The sequence below is a fragment of the Poecile atricapillus genome, chromosome 1, assembly GCF_030490865.1.
Source record: "Poecile atricapillus isolate bPoeAtr1 chromosome 1, bPoeAtr1.hap1, whole genome shotgun sequence".
NCBI lineage: Eukaryota > Metazoa > Chordata > Aves > Passeriformes > Paridae > Poecile > Poecile atricapillus.
In genome coordinates, this window is record NC_081249.1 from 142,994,514 (window position 1) to 143,012,960 (window position 18,447).

The 18,447-nt window shown below is 37.8% G+C and overlaps 1 protein-coding gene across 7 annotated transcripts in view; it reads left to right on the plus strand.

The window, feature by feature from the left end:
• The window catches only part of PHF21A (PHD finger protein 21A), a 133,708-nt gene that overhangs the window by 105,698 nt on the left and 9,563 nt on the right, over positions 1-18,447 (plus strand). For 5 of the 7 annotated variants that reach the window (XM_058841878.1, XM_058841870.1, XM_058841904.1 and 2 more), the window contains 9 exons: positions 1,700-1,996; positions 3,657-3,755; positions 4,827-4,878; positions 5,689-5,768; positions 6,214-6,274; positions 8,709-8,872; positions 14,901-15,056; positions 16,672-16,747; positions 17,081-17,184. In XM_058841878.1, coding sequence (XP_058697861.1) covers positions 1,700-1,996; positions 3,657-3,755; positions 4,827-4,878; positions 5,689-5,768; positions 6,214-6,274; positions 8,709-8,872; positions 14,901-15,056; positions 16,672-16,747; positions 17,081-17,184 — 1,089 coding nt within the window. Of the gene's footprint in view, positions 1-1,699; positions 1,997-3,656; positions 3,756-4,826; positions 4,879-5,688; positions 5,769-6,213; positions 6,275-8,620; positions 8,644-8,708; positions 8,873-14,900; positions 15,057-16,671; positions 16,748-17,080; positions 17,185-18,447 lie in introns of all 7 variants that reach the window. The other 2 variants (XM_058841912.1, XM_058841921.1) reach the window with 1 other exon arrangement.

The following is an 18,447-nucleotide window of genomic DNA, read 5'->3' on the forward strand; positions in this document are numbered from 1 at the left end:
TGGTTAATAAATTTGAATGGAGCATGGGAAGGAGGGCCACTAAGATAGCTTGGGGAGACAGGAATATATGACCTGTAAGGAGAGGCTGAGGAATCTGGGGTTTTCAAATTTGGAGAAGGGCTTTGGAGGCACCCTGAAAGCAGTGTTAATTCCAGTCTCAGCAAGGAAATAAGCAACAGCTGGAGACAAAGATGCTTGGTAGGACAATTAGAGGCCATGCTCATAAATTGGAACACTTCTCACCTTGAGGACAATTAGGAGCAGAAGAGGCTTGCCAGGCATGTTGTGAAAGCTTCATCCTTGAAGTTTTGCAAGACTGATCTGGACAAAGCCTTAGCCACCCACTCTGCATTTAGTGATGGCCCTGCTCTGAGCAGGAAGTCAAATTAGAGACCTCCTCAGCAACCCTCCAACCTGTATGAGTTTGTAGTTACGAAATTTGCATATTATGATTATATATGATCTTGTTTGCAATAAATGAAATTAACCCATGGAATGGGTGTTATCAAAATCAAAGCATCACCCAAGACCTTAAATTGTTCTAATTGTTGCTTGCTGCTTTTGAGCGAAAAAAAGAAAAAAATAAGATGTCTATATTATTCCCAAGTATTTCTGTATTACAAGGGAGAATGACCTCTGTTTTCAGCTGAGTAGTAAAACTTGCAGTTTACTTTTCTTTTCGTGGTTTGGGAAGGACAAAGATTGCTTATTTATGTAAAACAAAAAAAATGTCTTGGATGAACTACTTAATTTGTATGATATATGTGGTGCTGTGAATAAAAGTCTAAATCTTTTGCAAAGTGAGAAAGGAAAGTAAGGAAAGACTGGTATCTGATTAAGATTTGGGTATGGTGACATCTATTGGAATGTGACTTTTTCATGGTAAAATGCTTTATGGAGTATTACAGGTGGATAGGGGAATAGGAATCAAGAAAAAAAAAGCTTCATTTTTAAAGTAATGTGCTCTACTGCTGTACTGTAATTGTAGTTTAAGTCCATTGTTAAGTACAAACTTAACAGTAACAAGAAATAAAGTATTGGTGATGAGGTTTTGGAAGATTCTTGTGGCTCTTGTCTCTCATGTGAAAGAAGAGAAATTCTTGCATTTACCTGTACCTTCAGCAGTTTCAGTAAGAGATTAATATATTATCTTGTCACTTTTTTTGCTTATAGAGATTGGTTGTGCAGGTATCTAAATAATTATATAGAGCTGACAGATAACAGATATTTGCTTAAAAAATAATTACTTGTTTCAGGGCACAGTCAACTGTTCATAACTTCTTAGAGGTTCATTACAAAGCTCTGAAACACTTTTTACATGAGCGCCTCAGCTGTGCCTGTAAATATCACATGGATTTTTTTGGCTTATAAAACCAAGATGTTAATTTAGATACAGATAAGGCATTTGGCAATAAACATTCTGTATAAGTGTCTGTGCATCCAAATACCATTTCAGGGATGGTGACTGTATATGCAAATGTTATGGATGGGTTTTATGTAAGTAGGCTTGAAAATGTGGTGCTTTTTTCTCTTAACATACTTAGGACAGTATGCTAAAAATTACATTATCTAAAAAAAATCAAGCAGCCTCCTTCAGATTAAACAGGATGAATTGAAAGACTTAGTTAAAAGTTGATCTGAAATACTGATATACAAATCTCTCTTTTTTTTCTCTCTTTTTCTTATTTTAATTTTGTAGGTTCGACCTAAACCAGTTGCCCAAAATAACATTCCTATTGCCCCTGCACCTCCTCCAATGCTTGCAGCTCCTCAGCTTATTCAGAGGCCTGTGATGTTGACAACAAAGTTCACACCCACCTCTTTACCCAACTCTCAGAACTCCATACATCCAGTTCGTGTAGTTAACGGGCAGACAGCAACCATAGCCAAAACTTTCCCTATGGCACAGCTCACCAGCATCGTGATAGCAGCACCGGGTACCAGGCTCGCTGGACCTCAGACTGTACAGATCAGCAAACCAAACATTGAAAAACAGGTACAAATAAAGTGTCTACTAATGTACTGGCTTTATTGCTTTACTGTGCAGGTTTGGAGAGGACGGCAACCAGGGAGGTTTTCAGTGGATACTGGAGATATTCATGTTCCAATGGCAGTACAAATTATGGAATAACTTGCAGCTCTTGGGATAGAAGTTACCGTTTCCTTTACTATGGGCCATTGGCACCTTTTTCTCCTGCTTCAGTGTTTTTATGCTCCCTCTACTGTTTAAACATCAGTAGTTCATAAGCAGGCTACGTGGCAGATGTACTTGAAGAGCAAGTACAAGCTGAAATCCATCTTCACATCAAGCCCTTTTGTTTTTCAAAGGGTGGTTTTGTGAGAGGCAAAAATTGCACAAAATTGTAGGGATATTTAATAGGATAAATGTGGCCATTTCTTCCACGATCCCTTGATCTTGCAATCTTGTGATTGGAGGCAAAATAGTCTCACTCAGCTTCTGAAGTCTGATAGTTCCCTATGTCTAAATAGGATTGAATGAATGGAAAGGAGACCTTAAGAAGCAGAGAATTCTGTATGTTTAGTTTTAAAGTCTCTCTCCAGAAAAGACTCCTGTGAAATAAAAATTACTTAAGTCAATGTGGATTGCAACTGAGACTCCTTGCCAGTCTGTTCAAGTAAAGCAATATTCTGATTCACTTTTAACTCTTTTGTATATTGTACGTTAGTAATAGTGTGACATTGCATGCTATAACATATAGTATTATTATTATGTAATTTATATGGATAATAGTAGTACATATGTCACTTAACTCTTTCCTAGGCTAATGTGCCTTGAAGTTACCTTCTTTCTGCTTTTGAAATACTTACGGAGACTCTGAAAATCATGTGCATGAAAGGTGTGCTTATGCTCAGTTCTGCTTGTGAGGTCTCAAGAGTAGGCTCTTGCATACCTCAGGACCATTCCACAGATTACTCAGCAATATTTGCCCTTTCCATGTGATTTGAAGTTATACTTCTACAATATTTGACTTTTGATGCCTGTTCCTTTTCATGTCAGCAATATTCATTTGCTCTTTGAATAATTCCTGGCAACTACAGAAAAACATAGAAGAATGGTATCATAGTATCATAAAGGGGAAAAGTTTGTCTCTCTGTAGCTTACCTTACTCAGTTTATAACTTCAACATTCGTGCTATAGGGTGAGGAATGTCATGCAGAAGATTTACGACTTGAGAAAAGAAAAAAGCTTCAGAAACATCGGAGATTGAGGGGTTCAGAGTTTTTGAGACATTCATAATTCTATAAAATACGAAGACTGAGGAGTACAAAATGTATGTGCCATGCAGAATGGTTTCTAAGTGGAAGTCTTGATGGGATGAGCTTTCTTGAAGAGTCATTTATTCCTCTACATTATGGTGACTTCTGTAACAAAGTTGACTCTTAAAATCACTGTTATATCTTGTGTGGCTGTGTGGGGTAATGGATTGGTGACATGCTGTTTCTTCTTTGTTAAATGAAAATACCTTATTTAACATTCCTCTCACATCAGATTCCTCAATTAAGTCTTTGTTAGAACACTGCCAGCTTTAAACGTTTTTTCTCCTGCGTCTGCGAAAGTATTTGTTTTGCTTTACTAGTCAAAGTAAAAAAAGTCATTCTTATCACTGAATGAGAGAAACACTGTTTTCTTTCAGACTATTAAACCACATGTGGAAACAGAAGAGAAGCAAACAGAAAGTCGTACAGTTACTCCACCTGCTGCACCGAAGCCAAAACGAGAAGAAAATCCACAGGTATCAGAACATACCCAGAGCTTTCTTTTAAGGGGGAAAAAAAAGGACACTGTCCTTCAGAAAATATTTTTTCCCTCTGTTCCCTCAAGACTTCTTAACTTTAACATTCCATACGTTCCTGTTGGACAGCAGTAGTTGATAAGGCTACAGAATAAAAAATCTAAATAGATATAGTGCATTGCATTTTTCTATTCTGGAATGCATTTGCCTTCTAAATCTTTTGTAAGTTAGAAGATCATTTTTCCATGGTACTTCCTTCAAATGAAGGTTTAGATTACAGAATTGATTTCCATTCCTTTGAGGTTTTGGACTCTGAATATTCTCGAAGCTGAAGAAATGTCTTTGTTTTCCTTTATAAAATATTTCTACTCTGGTGAGCAGGAAGGAAAGAGGCACATATATTCACATTCTACTTGTGTTTTAGTCCAGTTTAGTTTGGGGTGAAAGAGGACAGAATGACTTCTTATAAAACCTTTCTGCTGTGAAGAGCTTTGGAACTGATTATAGCTAAATGCTCTGCTACATTTATTTCCGTAGATGGATTCAAATTTACTATTGTGTGAGCTCTAACTTTTGTCAGTTAGACAACAAAATTCTGATTTTTACATGTGTGCATTTCCTGCATTAAAATTAGAATCCTCTAGGAAACTCATAGCCCTTAGCAAATAGCAAATCTAAGTTAGAATTGGCTCCTTGCAGTTCATAATAGATAGGGAATGATCTTAAACTAGCAATATTTTTCTGGCAGTTGAACTGCATTGGTATTTTCTAATAGTCAGTTCAGTACTGTAATGGAAGTAAAGAAACTGCTCTCTTGTTCCCAGCTCTGCCAACTCTGTGATCACGAGCAATGGGCATTTCCCAGTGTCTCAGTCTAGGTTCCCATCTAGGAAATGGGACTCTTGTCTATCCTTTTTCAAGAAGCTTGACATACATGAAAGAAATGTGACTTATAGAAGCAAAGTATCACAATTTTTTTTTTTTTGGTGCTTTGGTCAGCTGCTTTTAAAGGGGCTAAATGACTCATCCTAACAGTTGTACTTTTCTTGATTTTTTTCTCCGCCCTCACAGAAACTTGCCTTCATGGTGTCTCTGGGACTAGTTACTCATGACCACCTGGAAGGTAGGAAAAATGTGTTAGGTTGGTTGTTCAGCTTCTGGTTTCATGGTCATTCTGAATTGAAAGTAGGATTCCAAAATATTTCTTGTATTAAATGCAGTATTTTCTTGTATGATAGTACCTTTGGGATGTCTGTACTCTTCATCTAACTTAGTTTGTTGTGCATATGTTTTTGTTCTTATGGCATTGAAAAAAATTAGTTATTTATGCAGCAGAGAGCAGAGGTTGGGAAGAAAGTGTATATTCTGATGGTAGAAAAGAAATCTGTGGCAATACTAATGCCTTCTGGACAACCCCTCTATCTGCAAAGATACACCATGGATAATTTTACCATAACCTATGTCTAGAATTTTTCATTCATTTCATGATTTTATGGGACTGTTACTTGTAATGAATGAGTTAATGGATTATAATTTGATTTATAATTTCAATTTCTAATCCTATACATTGAAAGATAGCCTATCATTTCAACTGCCTGCATATTTCTGTACGGTATTTTTAAGTACCAGCAAGGTTACCAGAGACTTTTTTTTAGATCCCAGTGACCATGAGTTTAAAGTCTTAGTTGTGGATTACTTGGTGAGAAGAAGGCAATGATTTCATTAGTTACTTGAGCACTGTTTTTGTATTCCTTGTCAGCTGTTAGTTTTCAAATCTTCAGAATTTAAAAGTATAACACAGTTGCCTATACTGGGCGTGACTGATGTTCTGTAGAAAACTTTACAGCTCTTCTCACATGCAAACTGAATTCTGAGGATTTTATATAATTTCTGAGATCCGTTGTTTTCTAACCTGAATGCTTTGTTTTACAAGAAATCCAAAGTAAGCGACAAGAGAGGAAAAGAAGAACAACAGCAAATCCAGTGTACAGTGGAGCTGTTTTTGAGCCTGAGGTATTAATTTTTTGCTGGTACTTTGCTGGGGGAAGCTGGTGTTTTCATTCTGATCTTGAGTGTCTTTCTAACATCATGCTACCTTCTAAGCTTTCTCAGTTTGAACTAGAAAGGCAAGCCATCATTTATAGTTCAATAGGCCATTGCACAACTCTCAGCTTTTTAAATAGTAAATACATTGGGGTGTTCTTGTAGTATTTACATCTTTTTCTGCCTTCTCCTTTGTAAGGCCAAATGGCAGTGTGTGTTGGTCTGCTTGCATATCAGCCTAAAGCAGTTCAGATGTCAGAAGCAGTGTAAAAAAGCTAACCTTTCTAAAGGTGTGCTTCAGAAAACACAAAAGCCAGTAATCTCGCTTAGTTTTTATTCTGCTGTTCCTCAGCTATTGCATATAGGTTTTGCCAGAAATGTTCCCCAACAGAAATTGTTCCATTCTTCCCTGCAGCGCAAGAAGAGTACAGTGACGTACCTGAACAGCACAATGCATCCCGGGACACGTAAAAGAGGTGAGGTATACCCAGACCTGTCTCCCTGCCCAGTGCCTCTTCCTCTACATTGCATTTGTAGTCCTCGTGTCAGTTTGAAGAGCAAGACAAGAAGGACTCTACAGTACTTAATTTTTGCAGTAAATTTCCATGGTAGGCAAAGACCGTGACTTCTAGGGATTAGCATAGCAAGATCTATTAGGCAGCTCAATGTTTCATTTCAGTTTCACTCTCAAGTAAAACCCAAACAAAAACCACCCAATTTGCTAAGATATTCACTAGAAATGTGAGATGTTTGAACATCATTTAGTGATATGAAGCTGCTGTTAAGATCCCCTTGTTAATGACTAGATTGTATTGTTACTGTGAAAAAGAAAGTGGTTATGGAAAAAGCATGTGTTCCCTGAATAGGAGAGGAAGCTTAGTGTGACAAAAGCCTTGTTCCCCACTGGGAATAGGGATGGGTCTTCAAAAGAACTTACCTTGAGTGAGAAAAGCTATCCTGCTCATACTAAGCACTTTAACTGCAACCAGAATGCCACTTGTCCTAAAATGAGAGATGATCTTTCATATAGACATGCAGTATTATTCAGAAGAAATCCTACTGTAGAATAGGTAAAATTTTAAGACTTAGATTATGGTGAAACAGGTGGAACAGAATAGCATGGGAGAGAAGTGATGCCATTATTTGTACATGACATCGATCATACCTACCTGACAATCTTTACCTGATTTTTGATTATTTTCTGCAGTCATTAAAGACTCATAATACCTTCTCTATTTCTAAATTTTCTGTCTAAAAAAAAGTAACCACTCAGACTGAAAAAAAAAATCAAACCAGTCTCTCACCTAGCACTGTCCAGTTCCATTATCTTTTGGGGGTTTTGGCTGCAAGATGAAACATTAATTTGATATATTCTCTTCTTGTTTTCAGTCCAGCAGACAGTGCAGCAAAGCTGACACTTCTGCAGCTATGCTGTTTTTAAATAAAAGATGTGTCTCTACTGCTATCTCCTAATAAGTTAAATGTATTTTTAAAATAATATGATGTAGATTTTAAATAGAGAGTTTTTGCATTTACTCTGTGAATAAGTAAATGTTCCTTCTTGTAGTAATGATTTCTTAATTTTATTTTAGACCTTATAGTGAACAATTACTGTATCAATGAAAATAATTGCATGCATTTGTGCTTGATACTCTTTTAGCCTGCTTTTGCAGCTATTATACTTTCTGGTTTTTTCCTCACACCCTGTTGTGAGCCTTTACATTCCATCAGCACCAAATTAGTAGCACGTTTTCAATTGACAAAAGATTTGGAAGTATACATTTGTTTTGTAATTTAATACAGCAATATATTGTGTGAAAAGCTTTTGTAAGCATTTGCCCTTGAGAGCTTTAGTTTAATTATAGATGGTGCTGAGCATGTCAGAAATTTCACCCATGGACATCACTAGCAGAAATCCATTTCCAAGGACATACTTAGTTCTGGAACATATCCAGACCTTAAATGCAAGGTTTGGCATGTTAATAGGTATAGACTGACAATCTGTAAACATAAGATCTGGGGAATTATTCCTAGATCCTGACTCCTTTATGTTTACATATCCATAAATTACCTTGGAGAAGGAAGGGAGAAATGATGGTTGCATACTGGGTTTTTTTCTGTCTTGCTTTGCATTCATAATTTTATAAGAATTGTTATGAAGACATTTTGCACATCCGCTAATGTAATGGAGTATCTAAGAATTGTGCATAATCAAACATGCTTGGCTGAGAAAGTCTAAGAATGGACACAGAATTTGGAGTGGGTTACAGTAGAAGACTAGTGATAGGTTAAAACTGATAGTAGTTATGGGTCGGAAAACAAGACCTGTTCTTAGGTAGCCTCATTTTAAAAATGTACCAGTAGGGTAGAAAGTGCTGATATGTGAATTAACAGGTTTAAAAAATGGGGAAGAAAAGTAGAGGGGTGGTGAGTGTTGGCCTCTGATAAAGGACTTAACCTTTGTGTAGATTTATGCTGGCACTTAAAAAGATAAGGAGGTGTGGGATAACAGCAGAAAGGATTTAATAGTAGTTATTGTAGCTTCTGTGGAGCTTTGATGCCAACATTTTTCCCCTAAAAACTGAATAGCCTTATTTTTAGGAGTAGCAACTGTCCCCATGCTGCTTTTGTGGGAATGATTCTTTGACCCTCTGCAGAGCTTATTTCTATTTCCTTCTGAAATACATCCTTTAAATGTTCTTTCCTTGCAAATTCTACTTAAAGATTTCTAAAAAATGTTTAAATCTTTGCTTCTATCCTTCCACTTGTAACTTTTTTATTAACTTCCTCTCTGTGCTACATCATTTCCTTTTTCACGCTAGCCAATGAGGACCACTGGCCAAAGGTATGTAAGATCATTTTTCCTTTCTTTTTTTTTTTTCGTTTGTGTTCCCTGTTGTTAATATGTAGGTCGTCCACCTAAATACAACACGGTGTTGGGGTTTGGGGCTTTGACCCCCACGTCCCCTCTGTCCAGTTATCCTGACTCCCCTGAAAATGAAAAGACAGAGACCACATTTACTTTTCCCGCAGCTGTTCAGCCCGTGTCCCTGCCTAGCCCCAGCTCCACAGACGTAAGTAACTCTTGGGGAGGGGGTTACTTTTAGAAAGTTATGCAAAACAGACACAAGGAAAATCATTGCAGGTTTTGTTTCTTTAATCTCACTCATCATTTGTCATAATTCAGTGTAGTGAAACAGTCCAGCATTTTTTTAACACCCTTCCTTTTTTCCTTCTGCACCTATGTTGTTATCCTGTGGAGATTTTATTTATAACTCCTTCAGTGGATTGAAACATTGGGAGGCACCAGGCATGCTAGATGAGCTCATTTCCTTTGTGTAGTGTCTGAGATCTTGTCTGAATGAATTGAATCTGTCATCCATGAAAAAGGGCCAGGGGGAGTGGGGGGTGGGTGGGGAGGAGGAGAATGAAAAGTAGTAGTTACAGACCATAATAACAAAAAGTTGTGTTTCTGTAATGAGAGAAGGATGGAAACTGCTTTGTCATGTAGAACAGCCAGGAGCAGTGTTTGTGGCACTGATTTGGCAGAAGGTGTGTTGTGACTTTTCAGTGGGGGTAAAACAGTCCTCAGGAGCTGGAGTGTACTTTCATTTATGAGCTTGCGTTTAAAAGACTGGTATTTACAGGGCACAGCTTAAGAATCAAGAGGTGTTTGCTTATTTCTTCTTACTGGTGCTACAATCTCCTGCACTTCTTCTTTTAGAAAAGAGTCACATATACTTGAGGCCCAGCCATCTGAAATGGCCTTTAAGGAAAAGCTGGGTTGTTTTATTTTCATCTGTATACTTGCTCCATTGTGAGAACATAGACTGAGAGACCACCTCTACTGACAACGTAGAACAGGGAATAGAAGCCAGTTCCTTGCCTCTGATCTGTATTTGTTCTGCAGAGGTAACAGGAATAGGAGTAGTACAAGTGTGTCTGAAGCACTGAAATAAATAGATGCAATTCTGATACCCAGGGAATATGCATGCAGAATTATAAGGTTCTCTTTTATATAGTCATTTTTGAGAGCAGGATAGCACATGACTGCAAAAACCCATTCCTGACAGCCATATAAATGGGACTGTGGAACCAGCCCCTCATGGATATGATGGGACAGCTCCATCTCTGGGGACTTTTAAAATAAGCAGTACAGATGACTTGCAAATGTGCTGAAGAGCACATATTTTACACTGGCCCCACGAGAAGGAGTGGATAGTGTGGTGGGGGTCTTTTCCATCTCTGATGTGTGTGTATACTGCTGAGTCTTTTCCTACAATGGAAGAGCTCTCAAAAGAGTATGATGAGTAGTTACCCTGTTTTCTGCAGTGCCTGATGGAAGCAAGCTAAATCAAGAATAAAGTTCTGTAGCATTCAAATCTAATTCTGAATGCCCTTAATTTTCTGAATTAGGATTGTATTTAGGCCTGGGTTCTGGATTGCTTTAATATACATTAATTAAGGAAAATTGAAGTGATTTAAAGGAGATAATGGAAGATTAACTAGCAGGTAACAGACATTCTCTTACCTGAACATATCATAAAACATAGCAATAGCACTCTTTCCCCTTTAAAATCATATGTAAATCCCCTTTAACATTTCCAGACAAGCCATTTAGTTTATATGTATGCAACAGAACTAACATTTTTAAAGAGCTTGATTTTTCTAAAGAATTTTTTACCAAAGTCACATTCAGTACATATTCACTATCAATTGGGCTAATTTGGTGGAATTTTCAGAAATATTTGATATTGAATTCCATTTAAAATGAAATACATGTGAAAGTAGAAAATATATTTAAAAGTTCTCATAAAAATTTTTTTTCATTAAAAATAAACTATGAAACAAAATGTGAATCTTCAAAGACAGCAAAATACCAGAAAGGAGATAAATATCTGTTCTTTGCTACATCTTATAATTTGTACTTGCTAATTGTAAAGAAAGGAATGGCTTCCAATTGCTGTCATAAGATGGAAGGGGTTCTTCTGTTTATATATTCTCATAAGATTGCTGTATAAGCTTGTGCAGTCACATCCCTTTATTGTGATTTGGTTTCCTGTATTTTTTTATTTGTCATGCTGCGTGCTTTTCCTATCTGAGTTTTGACAACTTAGCAATCCTTGTAAAAATCTGTAGCATCCTTGGCTGGAAAAGTGCAATATATTGCTGCAAAAATACTCTGTATTTAAACAGCAATAGTACAAGTCATGCTGGTGATGAAGATAAAGAGGAAGATTTGTTCTTTGACACGTAAGGACCTTGCAACTCAAATCGATGGAGAATACAGGATCCCCTGAAATGCTCATGCCACGGTCGATGCTGGGGCAACCATTGAGGACACCTAGCCTTCCAGTCACCAGCAGTCTTTTCTCATCCCTTGAATGCCTCCTATGTTGTTTCAGCCAGATATATCTGAGGTCACATTGTGATCTGTGTAAGGGAACTGACATAGCTAAAAATTGTTAGTCATAGCCAGGATCATGCCCTAATCCAGTTAATTTTATAGACATAAATATTCTTGTGCCAGCTTCACACAGGGTGAAATGAGAAGGCATATAGAGAAATCAGGATCACTTCTTTTGGCAGTGAGGCCAGACTGTTGAAGAGGGTCTATACTGTTAGCAGATGATGTGAATATAGAAAGGTTTCTAGATAGGACAGAAAATGTTTTCTGTAGTTACAGGCTCTGATTTGGAACTTTGAACACTTAAAACTGAAAACACAATTGTATGCCTTAGGAAAAGGCTATTTCAGAAGTCCCAGTTAAAATAATTGAGCAGTTCATGAGACAGATAAAGAAGAAAACTGCAGCTTTGCCTATCTTTAAAATATTTTTACATTAAAAGTCTAATTCCTATAGGCTTTAGAACACAAATTTGATTTTGCACTTGATTAATCTATATGTTTAGCCAGCCTATGAAAATTGCAAATCAGGCCAAGCACTTGGTGTCAGGCGCAGTGGACCAGAACAGCCTTCTTGAATTTCTCCCAAAATGTTATTCTCTGAATGACAGGAAGAAATCCTTAGGCAAAAATGAAGCAGAAGCTTAAGATGGGAAAAGGAAGAAAATAATGCAGTAGGCAGGATTGAGCAAAACTTTTTTCTTCCCTCCCCCTTATTTTGGACTCTTTTTCCTGTTCGGCAGTTGCCTTGCCAAATGGTTATGTGAGCCACTTATGAGCCACTTGGTTATGTGTGGTTCTCCCTTATGCAGTTGTGGCATATTCACCTGGAAGATAGTGATTGCCTTTGATTACTCAGCAGTAAGAATTGTGCAAAAACCTGTTTTAGTGATGATTCAAGTCTTTGGTCACAAAACGCCTTTTTATCAGTAAATACTTATATTAAGACAGTGTTTCAGTTGAGGGGAACATTGTAGAACACTCAGATTGCAAAGTCAAGCCCATCAAAGTTAGAATATGCCAGAATTAGTATTGCTTCTGATAATTTAATTCACTTACATCATACGCTATGATCATCTTTATTTATATGATCATGAGCAATTCCTGTTGCAGAATATTTAGTTTTCCCATGTTATTCCAATGAAATGTGCATATAAGTATAGATATTACAAACTCAAGCACACAAACTGCTTTTGTTACTGTATTACTCAGTTCTGTTGCCTAAAGCCAGGCCATGCTGCTCTAGACACTTTATCAAAATAAAGAAAACTGTTAGCTGTCCAGAAAGCTTAAATTTCTTTTCCTGGTCCCTTGTGAAGAGGAAGTAGAGCAGAAAGTGACGTTAAATCACCTTTTATGGTACCTGTTCTGACATTATTCTTCAGTCACTTCAGGCTGTAGCATGTCTGAGCAGCCTCAATGAGCTCTGCTCTACCCTAAGTTGGCTGGCTGTAGTCTACACAAAGCTGATTCAGAAGCTGAGGTTAGTGGTGCATGTCACAACACCAATTCGAGCCCCCCTGTTTATGCCTGTAAGACCTGGGGCATTTCTTTGGAATCAAATACTGGCTGGGATTTTGGTAAAGACAGTTGTTGACTCTGAGGAATTGCCCTGAATTTTGCATTACCAAAAATAGGACTGTGAATTCTGTCCATGTGTGTTGGCATCTCCATGCATTCAGCTCCCCTGTGCACTGGCCACCTGTATCACTACAGGTTTTCCAGCACTCAGTTGAATTTGGGGCATTCTGGGTCTAAAATTCTAAATGTCTCCCCGTCAAGAGGAAACTGCTTATGTGTCTCTTTTGTAGGGCTCTTTCTGTAGGCTATGAGACATAACAGGTTTAGTTTTCAGCACAGCAGTAATTTTGCACTTTGTTACCAAGAGCCATTGTGTAGTCTGTAGCAACTATAGCATCTTAAGATACGTGATCCTCTAGAACAGAATTTTTTTTTTTCCTAAAATGAGAGGATTCCACTCTTAATCGTCTCCTTATCTTGAAGAGGATTTTATTTTAGCTTATATGATATCTCTTGCCTGCTGCCTTTTCCTTTTACTCAGAGAATGCACGATAGAGGGAAAGAAGCTCTTCCCAGCCCAGTTACAACACATCGCTTCATAAGAAGCATGAAATGTTGCTCATTTAGATCTTCATTTAACACTTAGGAACTCTTTGGTGTTACAGGTGAAGTAATACCATAACTCAGCTCTCAGTGGTCCCTGGGAGTTATGGATCCAAAACATGGCATGGAAAATTCACTGAAGATTGATCCTTTACAAAACATTAAATCAGTGTTAACCTTGGGAATTAAGAATAGGCTTCCCTTTGAAGAGGGGCCTCATCAGCAATAGAGCTGGGAAATAGAAACCTGAACAGATTGCTCGTGTGTAATTATTTTTGCACGTGTATTATGTCATCCATAGTGGAGATTACTGTAATTTCTCTTGCCTGACACCTTAATGTGTGAGTGCACAGCCAAATCTGCTATCCCTCCAAACTGATAGAAAACTGCACGTGTGAAGAGCTAATCTGCACCAAAAGGAAACCTTGCATCTGCTGGTATTTCATACAGGAGAGTGTGTAGCCACAGTTCTGCTCCACACACAATCTTACAATTGCAGTCTTGCAGGTCTGGGGTGTGTATAAAACTTCATTGTAAGTCAGTGACAAGTGTGTACTTCAGATGCCACATGGGGCTTTGAACATATGGAGTTGCCAGGAGAGCCTGGTGGTCAGAGGAGAGGGTGGGGTGTCCCTTGCTTCTTCTGTGAACGCCACCTTTCTATCAAGCCTCTTCATTCCAATATCCAAAAATCAAATCAAAATGGGGAGAGAGAGAGAAGAAAAAGAAACAAAAATCAGACCTACCTTTTTAGAATGTTAATGGCTGTAGAAAAGAACTCTCTGATGGAAATGCAACAGTAACTAAACCTAGTTGTTCTAAAAGCCATGGCCAGTCATTTTTTTCAATTCTTTCTTTTAAAAAAATATTAGAAAATCTCTCTTGGTACTCTTTCATCCTGGCTTTCAGTCTGTGTTAGTGATGAAACAATCCACCCTCTAAAGAGAATGAGAAAGTTTTGAGTCACAGCTGTTTTGGTGCAACTTGAGGTAGCCCAAGTGAAGTAAAAAGAATTGTCTCAGAACATAATTCATTCTATTATTTTTCATTTAGAAGCGCAACACCTTTTCCTTACAGTTTCATTTTTAAAGGTGACCTAAATATTTAACAGTGTTCTTTTAAGTCACTCAGTTGGGGTTTCTTACATACTATTACTGGCAAGAGACAGCCTAATCAGCATTCCTGGAGTGGAGTTGGGCTTACATCCAAAAATCAGGAGGGTTAAGAAAGTGAGTAGCTCATCACTTCAGGCAGATAAAAAGATCAGGGTAAAGAGGGAATCTTAAAGAAAGGCTGTGGGGTAGCAGTTGTTAAGAGAAGCTATAGTAATAAGTGTTTGCTGTACCATTTTGCCTTGGGAGGACAGAGAAAGTGTTTGGGAGGACAGATGTCAGTGTTTCTGATGTCTGGCATGGTTTTCCTGTTTCACAGTCTAAAAAGAATCCCTTTAGAAACAGTTTGTGCTGTAATCCTTGAATTCAACTAAGATGTAGATATCAAAGGTCAAAGTTCACTTTTTGCCTTCTCTCTCTCACTTTCTCTCACCCAAACCCTTTCCCCTCAATTTTGTAGGGTGATATCCACGAGGATTTTTGCAGTGTTTGCAGAAAAAGTGGGCAGTTGCTGATGTGTGACACATGTTCACGTGTTTATCACCTGGATTGTCTGGACCCACCTCTGAAAACCATTCCTAAGGGCATGTGGATCTGTCCCAAATGTCAAGACCAGGTATTGTTTGACAGACTGGGAGTTATGTACAATGCATGTGAAGATTTTTTGGTGTTAAAGAAAATAACCAGATTGCTTGGGTTAGTTAGCTCAAGACAGCCTGACGCTGAACAAATCTATTTCATGTGCAATAAGGCTTGTGTGAATTTCATTGAATTTTTACCTCTGTGGGAATGTGTGCTAATACAAAACTGCCCAGTTTTGCTTCTGAATTTGAGGTCTTTATTTGTTACCCTTATGTTTTTACTCTTTTTCTGGATCAAAGCATGAGGACTTTTGTGAAAGATTATCTACAACCCATAGAAATTCTGCTGTTCATCTTAAGCTTATTGCCTCTTCAAAGGTTATTAGTATATTCTTCTGGACAAATAAATAAAACATTTGCACAAGCCTACCTCAATAGATAGAGCAAATATAAGCCCCTGTTTGCTTATATAAATCAAACATCAGAAAGGTTGTCTTCAGTGATCTCTTTAATAATATCATCCAGCATGAGTATAATGAGTATAGATGAACAGTTTCTTTCCAGATCACTCTATGAAAATGTACAGTTGGAGTGAGCAGGTTATATTTTAATATTTTGTTTATAATTACATTGAGATTACAAAATGAAGAAGTAAACTGTTGTATTCCTAACCCTTCCATGGAACTCTAGAAGTTGCAAAAGATTGCTGATAATAGGCAGTCTGAAGCTGTGTCCTGCCTAACACAGCGCATTGCTTGGTCACCCACACAGCCTTTGGTGTGCCAGGTGGTAGCATAAGAAAACAGCCTGATCTGTGATGTGCTGCTCAGAAGAATGAAAAGTTGAGTTTTCTCAAGTGACTTGGTCAGTAGTTGCCACAGAAGAGGGAGTATTATGACTTGGGTACTCCTGTTTTTGCCTGCTCTCACTCTATCTCTTCTCTTCATGTTTCTGTGATAGCTTCCAAAAAATTAAAGAGGAAATTTGAGTAAATTCACTGTAAACTGGCAAGTCCTCTGTCTTCTGAGACACCACTCTGATCATGTACTAAAAATGTGTCTTTCTTCTTAAAGTTTGTTAGGAAGAAAAATGTAGGAATGATCTGAAAGACATAAATGAGAGTTTTAAAGAGAGTTTGACAAGTATATTAAGATGATTCTGATATGAAAGGATGATAGGACAGTTTCATGTTTTACTAGCCAGAAGTGTGATGTTTGAATGTACGGTGTGGAGACTAGGCTGCAGCATGAAAACTTTTTCCCCAGAACAACTAAGATCAGCAGTTTGTCTGAACCATGAAGTAATGTTTATGTCTCCTGGCAAGTTTTGAGTTCTGATATATCATCCTTTCATTCCTCTTTTAAGTTGTTCAGTATCATTAGTAGACTTTATTTGTGGCTATGGAGGGAATTTCGGAAAATGCTGACATTTGTAAGAAATAGGATTGCTTTGTGGGAGCCACAATACAGTTGTGAATAATTCCCTCTGTTAAATCTCAGATCAGGTCTGTGAAGCTTTGTGTTAACAGGGCTGAGACTAATGATAGCCATGAAAAAAAATCCTCAGTCTTTCCCTCTTTTTCTCTCTCCTTTTTGCTTTCTTTAAGGTAGGTTTTTTACCAGCTAAATCTCTATGAAAATTTTCTTTCAGATGCTAAAGAAGGAAGAAGCAATCCCATGGCCAGGAACTTTAGCAATTGTTCATTCATATATTGCATATAAAGCAGGTAAGAAAATAATGAATACTTTTCTTTCACTTTTAATAATGGAAGATGTTATTTTGGGAGTGGGAGTGGGATAGAATGGTATTTCCTTTACAAAAGGAAATTTTATCATACAAAAGGAAATAACGTTAATCACTAGTGAAAATAGCAGTCTAAATATTTCTGAAGCCTGTCATGCTTGTGTACGTAGGTTAAATTTTGGGACTGATTCAGTGCACAAGTTGCTAAGCATTGGTTTAAACACAATTCACCTCTTTACCTGAAGCAGTTTAGACCGTCTATCCACTGTTGTAAGAGAAATATTTAAAATATTCTGTTTAATACTCTGTTTTGCAGCAAAAGAAGAGGAAAAACAGAAACTACTTAAATGGAGTTCAGATTTAAAACAGGAAAGAGAACAACTAGAGCAGAAGGTCAAACAGCTCAGCAATTCTATAACAGTGAGTATTGTCCTCCTGAATAACTCTTCACCTGTATTCTGATGCCACAATGCAGGGAGAAAACTATTATAGAGGAACTCCATTTACTAGACCTGTCATCCACTGGATTTATTTAGAATTGAGTGAGTGCTTTCCTTTGCTTTTTAGGACTTTGGGAAGCAGGAATGAAATAAATGCGACATATACTTACATTGAGTCTCTTATACATGATCCATCCTGAGCATGTAGGTAGACATATGGTGACATATACTATCAGCAGGTGACAAAAGTGACTGAGAGCATTTTTGTCTGTGGGCAGAGTTACAGCCTTGGTGCACTCTACAGGCCCTTCTGATGCAAAAGCGACCATTTACTCACAGCGGACTCTCAGGAGCCTTGGCAGTCAGCAGCTGGACATTGCACATGCCTCTACATGGTATTAATGAGACAATGTCATACTTCAAACCAGAAACTTTAGTTTCCACCTTAATTTATTGCAGTAATTGGAACATACATATTGATTTGGTAACTCTTCTCATTTAATGTGCAGATTAGTCTCTTGAGTTGCCATGTGAGCCCCTCCTTGGTGCAGCCCTTGTCAGTATCACATAATGAAAAAAAGCAAAATCTCCTGTGTGGCAACATCTGTAAGGCTGGATTCATAATTACAGACATTTTAGATACAGATGTACTTTTCAGGTTGTCTGCCTTTGCCTTTTAGAGTAAAAGTGTCCTATGTTTACAGACCTCTCAGTGCTGTCAGTACAAATAAAATGATTGTGAGGGGCTGGTTAGCAGTCCCAGGTACTGTCACCTTCTGGTTAGCAGTAGCTGAGAGCAACCTGAGCAGCACTAGACAACTAACACTGATTCTCAGTGATGTACCCAGGCAGATGCAAGGCCTTACCATGAGAGATTGGCAGTGAGGAGAATGTTCATACTTAGATTGGACCTGTCCAAAACAGGCATTTTTGATGCAGGTTTTGATGCTTTAGAGTTATTATGATGCCATGAGCTGCATTTGAAAACAGTAAAGCTAAAACCAACAATGTCTGGAGATCAGCATGAATAAAAGATTTATGCAATGTAGGAAGGTTGCCATCTTCATGTAAAAACCTGACTGTAACAGACATAGCTACTGTTTCCTCATTTTTGAGAGTTTCAAATATACATATAAGCAGTTTTCCACTCTTGAAACATCATTTGTGGGCTTTTTTTAAAGTTGCCCTGACACTTAGCTGATGAGCTAGCTATGTTACTACCACTTCTAAGAGAATGAAGTGG